At 45.5% G+C, this 12,011-nt stretch overlaps 1 protein-coding gene across 2 annotated transcripts in view; it reads right to left on the bottom strand.

Moving 5' to 3' along the window:
* Nucleotides 1-10,509, bottom strand: part of PKHD1 (PKHD1 ciliary IPT domain containing fibrocystin/polyductin) — a 454,238-nt gene extending 443,729 nt beyond the window's left edge. The window contains exons 1-4 of one of the 2 annotated variants that reach the window (XM_077315063.1): nt 10,300-10,509; nt 7,321-7,482; nt 5,309-5,386; nt 4,073-4,190 (exon numbers count right to left, since the gene is read on the bottom strand). In XM_077315063.1, coding sequence (XP_077171178.1) covers nt 4,073-4,190; nt 5,309-5,386; nt 7,321-7,372 — 248 coding nt within the window. In that variant the 5' untranslated portion in view covers nt 7,373-7,482; nt 10,300-10,509. Of the gene's footprint in view, nt 1-4,072; nt 4,191-5,308; nt 5,387-7,320; nt 7,483-8,647; nt 8,759-10,299 lie in introns of those variants that run through there. The other variant, XM_077315054.1, reaches the window with a different exon arrangement.
* Between the last annotated feature and the right edge of the window lie 1,502 nt (nt 10,510-12,011).

Here is a 12,011-nt window from a genome sequence, read left to right as displayed (position 1 = left end):
CCAGCCCTAACACTTCCACTAAACCAAAAAACTATTCACCCTGGACCCGAAACCAAGTTTGAATTCCCCCTCAGCCATGGAAACTCATCAGATGGCCTTGGGCCCATCACACATGCTTAGCCTAACCTGCCTCACAGGGTTGTTATGAAGATAAAACTGAGAAGGATAGAAACGCTGTGAATTGCTTTGGATCCTTATTGGGGAGAAAAGCAGGGTATCAATGAATCAATACAACTGTGCATGCGTTAGCTGGCTGCCTCCTCTCCCCCTTCAATGGGGATATTAAAGATACAGAAGACAATCAGGGGTTGCATCCTGGCAGCAGTCTAGATCATCAAGTGGCGGGATGCAAATTCATTAAAGCTCTGGTTCAATGCCAGGTGGGAACCTGACAATTCTAAACCAATGTACAAGCAAAGTCAAACCGACCCAAGCATGCCAAGTGTGCAATGATGCCATGCCCTGGCCATTCAGGGCATCAGAGGGGCTGCCGCCGTCTTTCTCCGGCGGGGCCTCAGTGCCCCCGGCAGCAGCATGAGAACAGCAAGCAGCAAAACCTTCATTCTTTGCGCAGAGGTGCAGCAGAGGGGATATCATTACCTGGTGAATGCTTGCCTGTAGTGTGAGCTTGGGGAAGAACACAAGCTCTGCCAGGGAAGGGGGAAGGGGCATTTTATTTTTTTCACTCAGGAGATGAAATAGTGAGAGTCACAACTAAAACCGGCCCCCACTAGTACAATGGGCCAAAGTTTCAGCTAGTAATAATTATCCAGATGTTGGGATTAAACATTTTTGTTTCCAGGCACAGGTGCATGCCATTCTTGTTAATCATTGTTCCCAGCATTTTAAAGGCTTTCCTGTTTGACTCTAGGTAAAACAATTACTCTTTTTCTTGTACTAGCTTTTCCTCACCACTCACATTTAATTATTAAATTCATTTATACCACGTCTTTCTCCCAATGGGATGCCAAGCAGTTGACATAGGCCTTCTCTCATCCTTTTTTATACTTACAACAACTCTGTGGGGCAGGCAAGGGCGTGAACATGTGAGTGCCCCAAGGTCACCCAGTGAGCTTCCATGGCCGAGTGGGGATTTGAACCCGCTCCTCCCAGATCCTAGCTCGACATTCCAACCACTACATCTTCCTGGCTCACAAACGTTCCATTGAAGTCCTCATCTACCTAATAGTAGAATTCGGTGTCATTCTATAAGCATTTTGGCAGCAGATTCCAGAAAGGCAAGAGAAAATACTACTTCACACGATGAGCGGACGGCCTGTGCAACTGACTGCCACAAGATGAGGCGAGAGGTACTGGATTAGACGGAGTTTTTAAAAGTCTGGGGGCAACCAAATGGTGGAGAATACGCCCATCACTGGCTGTCAGACACAGTAACTGAATGGGACCTCGGGATTCACAGGCACAATTAACACCGTTAGTACATTATTCTGTCAGATGCTTTGGGGGACACTCAGAAGGAGAGGGCTTTTATTCTCTGAGTCCTGCTTGAGGGGGTTCCCTTTGGCATTGGATTAGGGCTATGTCAGTAGCCACTGGCTCCTGCCTTGAGTTGCTTGTCCAGAATCCCAGAAATATCAGCAGGGATTTATTCTGCGACCCTTATGTTCCCTTCAAATGATTTGGCTGCTTCCTTCCTGCCTAGCTAGAGGTGTTAGCTATAGACTGTACTATCCTTTGATGATATGCACCATCCTGTGTGAAACTGAACTGTGTACAGTGTGGGGTGGGGATACGCCTCTACAATTGCTTATCTGTTCCTATTGCTTTCTTCTTTTGCATCACAGGAGTCTTGTGATGCCGTTTATACTCTTCTAAATGAACTGCTGACTTTTGTCGCCTTTCTGGGGAGATTCGCCTCAGAACGTGACAATCTGTCGGCTTCCAGCTGGGGCCAGGAGATGTCCCAGAATCAGATCAGATCTCCATTACGCCCTCCAAAGAGCAGTAAGATCTGGCAACCAGAATTTGCTCAGGGTTGCCCTGGCTCCAAACAGTTGGAACGGCCTCTGCGCTCTTTCTGGCCTTGGCACCAGCCTGGTGGAACACTCTACCTAATGAGATCAGGGCCCCGTGGGACCTTGATCAGTTCCACAGGGCCTGCAAGACAGACAGAGCTGTTCCGCCTAAACTGTGGTGGAGGCCAGAAATGACGTCAAGAAGATGCCGGCCTCCTTGTTCAAAAGTCCACCTGCAGGCACAACTCCAAACACTGCAGTCAGTAGTTCGTCTTAATTTAAGGTGACCAGATTTTAACATTGGTAAAGAGGGAAACCATGGACCGGGGGAGGGGGGCTCTTGGTCTATATGGAGCAACAAAAACAATCTACAGTAGGCTGAGTGCAGGCAGACAGTCCCCTCCCCCTCCCCACCCCTGCAGGAGCGCAGAGGGCTGGCCGTGCCTGGTAAAGTCTAGAGTGCGAAGCCGCCTTCTTCAAGTCCCGGCCAGGTGCAGGCAGGCAGGCAGTCCCATCCCACTCCACCCGAGCCGGAACACAGAGAGCTGCCTGCACCCAGGCAACTCTAGAGGAGGGCAAACAGGAACCTGGAGTCCCAGCCAGGGGCAGGCAGGCAGTCCCACCCCATCCCACCCAAGCTGGAGCACAGAGAGCCGCCTGTGCCCAGGCAAGAGGAGTGTGAAGACACTCCTCAAGTCCTGGCCAGGTTCAGGCAGGCAGTCCCATCCCACTCCACCCCAGCCAGAGCACTGAGAGTTGCCTGCACCCGGCACCTCTAGAGGAGGGCAAACAGGAACCTGGGGTCCCTAGAAAGGGCAGCGGACGCTCCCTTAATGGCTGCAGCGGTCAAGCGCCCGGCGACGGGGACAGACCACCGTCCCTTTGTGTGCGTGTGCCTATTAGCCACTCCAGGTCAGATAGAGCTGGGCGCAGGCGCAGTCCCTTTCCAGCCCATCTTCTCTCTCGCCGTTGGTCACGTGAGCCTTGAGAACTGTGCATTAAGGAAATGGATCCCTCCTCTCCTCCCTTCCTCGCTAGGACTCCGCGGCTTGCAGTTTCCGGGCTGGTTTCCCGGGACTTTTTGATAATGCATCGGGACGTGGGACATTTCTTTAGAAGGCGGGATGGTCCCACGAGAAGCGGGACAAATGGGCATCTTATCTTAAGTACTTAAGCGAGAGGAGGTGGCCACAGATTTTTATAACTGAACTACTGTCATTTTTATACTGAAACAGGTTTTTTTTTAACGGATATTATATTTATCATATTTTTAATGGTGTTGTATGCTACCATGAGCCGACTGGGAAATGGCGAAGCAAAAATCTAAAACTGAATAAAATTCAGTTTCATATACCTGGAGTGGAGATCTGATTCCCCTTTCTCTGGACAGGTAACCTTAGCAGGTTCAAAGCTTCATTTTTCCCTCACAGAGCCTCTTTCCACCGAAACCACAGGCCCCTAACAGCATGTTTAGCTGTCGCACAAACACAAGCTTTCTTCCTTAAGCCAGCTGCCAAACCCTGACCAAAAAGCCCAAGGAAAGCGAGGCTAAGTTGGCACCCCTCCCCAGAGCCACAACATTCAGATCTAAAAGTTTTTAAAGTTTCCTTTGCCCTTCTTAAGAGGACTCTGGCTTACCCCCTCCCATCCAGAGGAGTTCCATGGGCTCCAATTGGCTGACAATCCCTCGGATTTGCATGAGGCCTAAATTGCAAGGATCAGCTCAAAGCCCTGGAGGAGATGCAGGACTTTTAAGGATTGTTGCCACAGTTGCCAACTCCAGGTTAGGAACTTCCTGGGGAATTTGGAGTGCAGCCTGGGGAGGGTGTAGGTTTCTGGACAGGTAGGACCTCAGTGGGGTATAATGCCAAAGGGTATATCCTCCAAAGCAGCCATTCTCTCCAGGAGAACTGATCTTGCTTTCCTGAAGATCAACTGTCCTTTCCGGTGCTCTCTAGACCTCACCTGGAGGTTAGGACCCTGGAAAGGATGTGTTGAAGCAGGAGGGGGGGGGGGTGGTCACACTTACTGGCAGAATTGTATCATGAGATCCAAGTTTGCATCTAAGAATGGCAAAAATTTTAAAAACCCTTTACCTTGTCTGGCATTTTACAATGGGCTGATGACAACTTAGAGGTTCCAGGTCACAGAGAACTGTGGGCAGCACAGGATTCACCAGGACTACTTCCAGCTGAGACACGTTGATAGAGACACCTAAGAGTGAGAAAAACAAACCAGAACAAGAATCACCATAACACAAAAAGATATATGCACAAACACACACACAATTTTTCTCAATTTGGCATAGGAAATCGAACTAGACAAAACGGTATTATCTACAAGAATGAGATAATAATATTGGCACAGGAAGCTTTGGCTTTCAAAGGCTTATCCCTCCTAAAATATTAAGTGGGTAGCCTGTAGGTCTGAAGCAGCAGAACGGGAAAACTTTTAAGACCAACAACATTGTATTGCCCACTTCCTCAGATACAATGCCATGGAATGGAAGTAATCAGTTCATACTTACAGGCAAAGTGTGAGGGTAAATTAACATATAGCATAATGAAAATGGTTAACAGATTCCATAAACAGGAAAAACCAGCAATTTGGATTTGAGATTGAATTGCATGGGAAACATATTTGGTTCAATAAAGGTGTCTACATAGGAGAATAAAGAACAAATATATAATCAATTGCCAACAGCAGTTAGCTGAGACCTTGCCGTAAAGCAGAGGTGACCAAACTGTGGCCCTCCAAATGTCCATGGACTACAATTCCCATGAGCCCCTGCCAGCACATGGATATCTATAAAATCACAGATTGGCCATCCCTGCCTTAAAGACTCTATGTTCCTGGACTTGAATCTAGTTGTTCCACAGGAGACAAACATGGCTGCCCTCTGAAACTTGCCAAATACTTGCATCAGTTTTACATCTGACCTGTCAAGTATTTTCTCCTTGCTTCCATGTCAGAGATAAACATAAAGCCCATGTAAACATAAATCCATAGCCAGATTGGTTCATTTTGGCACATCCAAACTGAAAATGTAATTTTGGAAAGAATTGATTCTTTCATTCTAAGTCTCATGAGTGTCCCCTTTGTATCTATCCCTAACCTTGGGTAGCCTGGGTTAACTTGAGCTCACCCCATCTCAGAAGCTAAGCAGGGTCAGGTCTGGCTAGTATCTGGATGGGAGACCACCAAGGAAGCCACTATGCAAAGGTGGTCTCTGTTCCTGCTCTGAAAACCCTATCGAGTTGCCATAGGTCAACTGCAATTCATACACAAGACAGACAGACAAACGCGGGTTGCTGCACAGCACCAAAACATACTGTCCACTGTTATTGTGATCCATGTTCCACCACCAATGCTGCCGTATTCTGGCTCTGTAATTAGCTTTGCCAATGCAACTAAAAGAGAAAAATGAAATGCAAACATAGTAGAAATGAATACAGTTTAACACTGATGGTGGGTTTTAGGTGGGTTTATGCAGGGACTTCTCGACAAGGAATAGATAAGAGAAATCCTCCCAAGAAAGAAAATCATACAGCACATTAAGGAGCATGCTGGTCCTGAAAAATGACAAACATTATAGGACAGAAGGGGGAAAATTTCATGAGGATCAGATTATTGCCTGTCCTCCTGACATTTGGGTTTAACTGGGAGGGGACGTAATAAAAGTTATTTTTTTAAAAAAAAACCTTTCCTTCTTCCCTTCCCCCTCACTCTGCCACTGTCCTCCCCCTCCCCTGCCAGGAGAGCATTCCGAAGAGTGTCAAAAGCCCATGCTGGCCCCTATGCAGCTTTTGCTGCACCACTCTCCCAACTGGGAGGGGCACAGAAGATGGAGGAAACATACCTGTCCGCACAACCGCCTATGCAGTCCTTGAGTGCTCCTCTGGCTGCTCTCCCAGCTGGGATGGGCATCAAAGGTGGGGTGCAACAGCAGCACTCACCTCAATGAATGCCTTGCCTGTCTTCACCCCACCACTGCTGCTTCTCTTACTCTTCTTCCCCACCTCCTCCAACCTTCCTTCCCTTCAGAATGGCACTTAAGGTGCGCACAAAAAGTCTTGTGCCACCAATTGCTATTGCCTGCCTCCCTGCCTCTTGTGCAGTGCTCACGGGGCAGGATGGACGCACGTCACATCCATAATAATTTCTGTTTCACTCCAGCATAAGATGCGTTTCCACATCAAAAATACTTGCAACACATACGAGTCCGTTTTAATTAATCCAGATTTAAAAGCAAACTGTTTTCATTTTGGCTGCAAAGTGAAGTAGACATGGTGTATGTCCATGCAGCCTGATCAACAGATCTCGGAAGTGAAGCGTTGTTAGCACTGGGTCAGACTTTCTCGACTTTTTTACTATTGAGAAACCCTGAAACATTCTTCAGGTTGGGAAGCACAGCTGTGTACATCATTTTACAAATTAATTAACTCCCACACATTTTGGAAAATCCCACCGTTTCATGAAATTCTGGTTGAGAAAGCCTTGTCCTGGTTAGTACGTGGTTGGGAGACCTCCAAAGAATCCCAGGGCTGCTGCACAGAGGCAAGGCAATGCAAAGCACCTCAGAATGTCCCCTCCTTTGAAAACCCCACCAGGGGTCGCCGCAAGTCAACCTTAACGTGACAGCACATACCACCAACAAGCCCATGGAAACTGATTAAACCAAACAACACCCACTGGGTATACCCCACTTATACTGACCTTCTTATGTATGATTTTTAAAATGTGAGAAGGGAGCCCAAAGCGTTTATGGGGAACCCGAGTAACTGTACCAATGAAATATCCATTTTCATCACAGATGACGTCCTTAATTTCAAGAAAGTTCAACGTTCATCAAGGGAAAGGGTAAAAATCATCTAATATGTTCCTTTGTGTGTGCTTGAATTAATACATTCAAGGAAAAAGTCAACACACAGGCTTCCCTCGGTCGAATGTTCTTGAAATCTGATGTGCATTTTATTTATATATATAAGTATATATATAAGTATATATATAAGTATATATATAAGTATATATATAAGTATATATATTATATATATATATATATATATATATATATATATATACACATACACACACACACACACACACACAGACATATACATACATATATATATATACACATGTATATGTATATATGTATATAAGTATATATATATGGGGTATAGTTAGCTCACTCTTAGCTTAGCTTTAAAGCCTAGCTCGTGCAAATGACCAGTCTGCTGCAGGGGGCCCTAGAACCTGCGAGAACTCCCAAAAGGGCCGTGACCAAAAAAGAGGTAGAGAATGGCTGGGCTAGGGAATTGCCTGCCTGTCTGCCCCAAGTCACCTGCCAAGAAAAGAAGCCCAAGCTTGAGGGATGACGGCAGTAGAGAATTCATCTTCAGTCTCTGGCTGTGCTTTGGAGACGAAACCCTTGGACTGAGATTTCCAGCTCCTTCATTGTCAAACCACAGAGCTTCTGTTTTCTTGCATTTCTTTTTTTTCCCTCCTGTATAAGAAACACATCATAAAGTGCATATTAGAAACCTTTAGGCCATGTGGAATGGATACACATAGGCATTTTTATATCAAGTCAGAGTGATTATGCAAAAAGAATTTTTTTTAAGCAGTTGGAAGTTGGCAACCCCAGCTAACATGTCACCAGGTACGGACAGCTCCACCTGAGAACTCTTTGTGAGCTCCAACATGAATCTGATGATCTCCTAACCAAAACTGGCCAACTGTCACAGGCTTGCTGGTGAAGAATCCGCACAGTTTCTGCCTCATCCATCATTGGCATGTTGTCTCAAGTGCCTCTAAGCCAGGCTAGCCTGCATGATCTTATCAGATCTTAGAAGCTAAGCAAGGTTTGTCCTAGAGGTATTCTGCAGTTTAAACAGTTTAAAAAACAACCAGTTTAGACCACTTTATTATATTACAATCGTTGTTCTGCATTGAATATAGTCTGTTGAAAAACTACGTTGCTGTGCTCTCTGCATGAAGCAATTCATAGCCCTGACCAACTCCGTTTTGCCAACTCCGCTTTGTTCTCTAATGCAGACACTAATCTGCATAACTAAAGAGCTTCTCTGCATGTCTAATAGATCATCTCGGGCAGGCAGGAGAGAAATGAATTGGTGAAAATCATCTTTCAGAAACAACGCTTAAAAGACGTTTAAAGCACCAAAGAGGCAGTTCACCATGCAGAGCAAAATCAGTTTTGCAGAGTAAATTAACTCTTCTGTGCAGAGATCAGAAAAACCACCACGTATTTAGTGACTTTTCATCAGCTTATCCATCATGCAGAAGAAGCCCTAGTTTGTCTGAGGATGGGAGACTGAGGAAGTCCAAGGAAGTCCAATACAGAGGCAGGCAATGGCAAATCATCTCTGCCTGACCTGGATGGCCCAGACTAACCCAATCTCAGCAGATCTTGGAAGCTTAGCAAGGTCATCCCTGGATGGGAGACCACCGAGGAATCCCGGGTTGCATGCAGAGGAAGGCAATGGTTATTGTTACTTGCCACAAGCCACTGTATGGAAGAAGCGGGCTACAAATTAAAGTATGGATGGATGGATGGATGGATGGATGGATGGATGGATGGATGGATGGATGGATGGATGGATGGATGGATGGATGGATGGATGGATGGATGGATAGATGTACGTACGTACGGACGGACGGACGGACGGACAGACAGACCATGGACCATCACTTATCCTGAAAATCCCACAAAAAGTCACCATAAGTTGGGTGAGACTTTGGTTGTGGTAGCAGATGCTAACTGTACCCTTGAACTTCCAATAAGCTGACATCATAAAAGCTCACCAGCATTCTTTGGCATCACTATGCAGAGAAATATTATGTCCACATATTTGCATCTTCTTGATGTCCCACCCCTGAGAAGAGCTTTTCTCCTGGCAGGAATGAATGCTTTCCCCTCAAAGGTCTTGGAGGGAAGATTCCACCATATCCCATATCATGCGAGACTCTGTCCGTGTGGTTCTGGCTGCCCTGACTCTGTCTCACACATTTTGCTAGATTGCCCCTTATATGAGCAGTGTCGGGATGACAGCTTTGCTGGGAAACAAGCCTTGTGTAAGTAAATCTATGACCTTGCAATTTCTGCTCTCTGACAAAGACCCAGAGGTAACCATTTTAGTTGCCAGAGTTTTAACTAAGATGCTTTTATAACATGCTGCCTACCTTGTATTTTATCTTTTATAGTTTATTTAATCATTTTAAGATCTGTTTGGTTATGTAACCCCATGGCCTATTTTATTATTTTGTTGAAATTTTGAACCCTAAATTTATATGTCTTATACATATTTTATGCCAATAAAAGGTTACTGACTGACTGACTGACAATAAAAGCACCCAAACCTCATAGCTGGTGAAGTTGGACAACAGGACAGAAGTTCATTTCATTAGACAGAATGCCCCAAGATTTCTTGGATACAGAAAACAATTGGTCCTACCCAGCTGAACTTGTTGTTAACTAGGTATACATGTAACTACTAGTAGGCCTCAAACTGGAAGCAGATCTATGTTCATACTTGGTTGGGAGACCTCCAAAGAATGTTCATCTATGTTCATATTCCCAGCAAAGGACTTATCCAACCAGTGCAACCAAACGGGATACACAATAAAGCTGCGGGGGTGGGTGGGTGCATTTCAGGATAGGCAACAATGTCTCAAAGTCGCACAGACACTGGATGAATACAAGTGCCAAAGGAAGTGGTGAGCTCCCCTTAACTGGCATTTCCTGGGTGCTTGAGGCTGATCCTGCCTTGAGCAGGGGGTGGGAATGGATGGCCTGGATGGCCCCTTCCCACTCTAGGATCCTATGAGTCTAGTTCAGCAGTGGAAGGAGCTGCCTAAGGGGGTGGGGAGCTCCCCCTCACTGGGGGTCTTCAAGCAGTGGCTGGACAGATCCTCATCCTGGAGGCTTGAGGCTGATCCTGCATTGAACAGGGGGCTGGACTAGATGGCCTCGATGACCCTCCCCAACTCTAGGAGTCTACATCAAGCTGCCTTATACTGAATCAGACCATCAAAGTCAACATTCTCTACTCATACTGGCAGCAGCTTTCCAGTTCTCAGGCAGATGCCTTTTGCACTGCCGATCACTTAATCCTTTCAATGGGGGATGTCGGGGATTGAACCTGGGACCTTTTGCATGCCAAGCAGATGCTCTACCCCTGATCCACAGCCCATGGATCACACTCGCTGGGTCAAAGGAAGCACTTAGACAACGAGCCACAAGCAAATATGAACACACGCAGCTATACACACAACTCAATGTGCATGGCAATACATATCCTACCTTTACTGGACTTTGTCGCTTTTCAGATCCAAGAAGGAGGAGGTAGTAAATGAATTAATGTTACCACCCAGTACCCATTCCGTTCTTCCTCTTCTGGGGTGGTTTTACAGTAGGGAGGCTATTGTGTTATTTTGTTACACAAAACCGTCCTTACCAGCTACCCACTCTTCTGAAAAGCAAAGCAAGTCACACAATAAACTCGAATAAGTTTGTGACCAATTGGAATGCTCGGGACAGCAAGAAGGGGGGGGGGGGAATTCCCCTTTGTCCTGAAGGCAAGCTTAACGATTAACAAAGGCAGCTTAATAAGCACCAGCAGATAAGGAAGGAGCTGGGATATTTCTGCAAAATCAAGAAGCCTCTTCTGACTTGCTGATTTATTTATTTTTTACTTAATAAAAAGTAAAAAGAAAAAAATTTGGTTTGAAACATGACATTGTTCCAAGTTGTGTTTCCCTACATAGAAATCTATTAAGGAACCAATTGACAAGTAGCCTTCCAAACACCAGTCGGGCAAAAGTTTGAGTCCAGTTAAGACCAACAAAGTTTAGTTCCAGGTCTAACTTTTGTGATCATCCCCACTTCAGGTATGGGAAGTTCTTCAGATAGCTGAAGACTTGTGCGTGTACACAAAAGCGGATACCCAGAATTAGACTTTGTTGGTCTTAGAGGCACCACTATTTCGAAGAGGGAGAGGAACCAGAGATCAAATTGCCAACATACGCTGGATCATGGAGAAAGCTACGGAGTTCCAGAAGAACATCTGCTTCATTGACTATGCTAAAGCCTTTGATTGTGTGGAGCACAACAAATTGTGGCAAGTTCTTAAAGAGATGGGAATACCAGAGCATCTTATCTGTTTCTTGAGAAACCTATGTGCAGGTCAAGAAGCAACAGTGAGAACCAGACATGGAATCACTGATTGGTTCAAAATTGAGAAAGGAGTTCGGCAAGGCTGTATATTGTCACCTTGCCTATTTAACTTGTATGCGGAGCACATCATGAGAAAGGCGGGATTAGAGGAGTCACAAATTGGGATCAAGATTGCAGGGAAAAATATCAACAACCTCAGATATGCAGATGATACCACTCTAATGGCAGAAAGCGAAGAGGAACTAAAGAGCCTTTTGATGCGGGTGAAGGAGGAGAGTGCAAAAGTTGGCTTGAAACTCAACATCAAGAAAACAAAGATCGTGGCATCTGGCCCTCTCAATTCCTGGCATATAGATGGAGAAGAAATTGAGGTAGAGACAGATTTTATTTTCCTGAGCTCCAAGATCACTGCAGATGGCAAATCTAGATAGCATCCTAAAAAGCAGAGACCCTGCCAACAAAAGTGTGTCTAGTCAACGCTATGGTCTAGTCAAGGCTATGGTTGCAATGTATGTTACACGAAAAATGGACGATTCCAAATTAGTGACAAAGAGAAAAAGAATCTATCCAGTGGCTTAAGTCTCTTATATTATTTATTCACTTCGACTCTGCCATAAGAGTCGAAGTGAATAAATAATATAAGAGACTTAAGCCACTGGATAGATTCTTTTTCTCATGGTTGCAATGTATGGCTGTCAAAATTGGACCATAAGGAAGGCCAAAACTCAAAGAATTGGGGCTTTTGAACTCTGATGCTGGAGAAGACTCTTGCAAGTCCCTTGGACTGCAAAGCGAACAAACCGGTCAGTCCTAAAGGAGATCAGCCCGGACTGCTCCTT

This window comes from Paroedura picta, chromosome 1, assembly GCF_049243985.1.
Source record: "Paroedura picta isolate Pp20150507F chromosome 1, Ppicta_v3.0, whole genome shotgun sequence".
Taxonomy (NCBI): Eukaryota; Metazoa; Chordata; class Lepidosauria; order Squamata; family Gekkonidae; genus Paroedura; species Paroedura picta.
The sequence above is the reverse complement of the archived record's forward strand: the minus strand, read 5'-3'. Positions and strand labels throughout refer to the sequence as shown.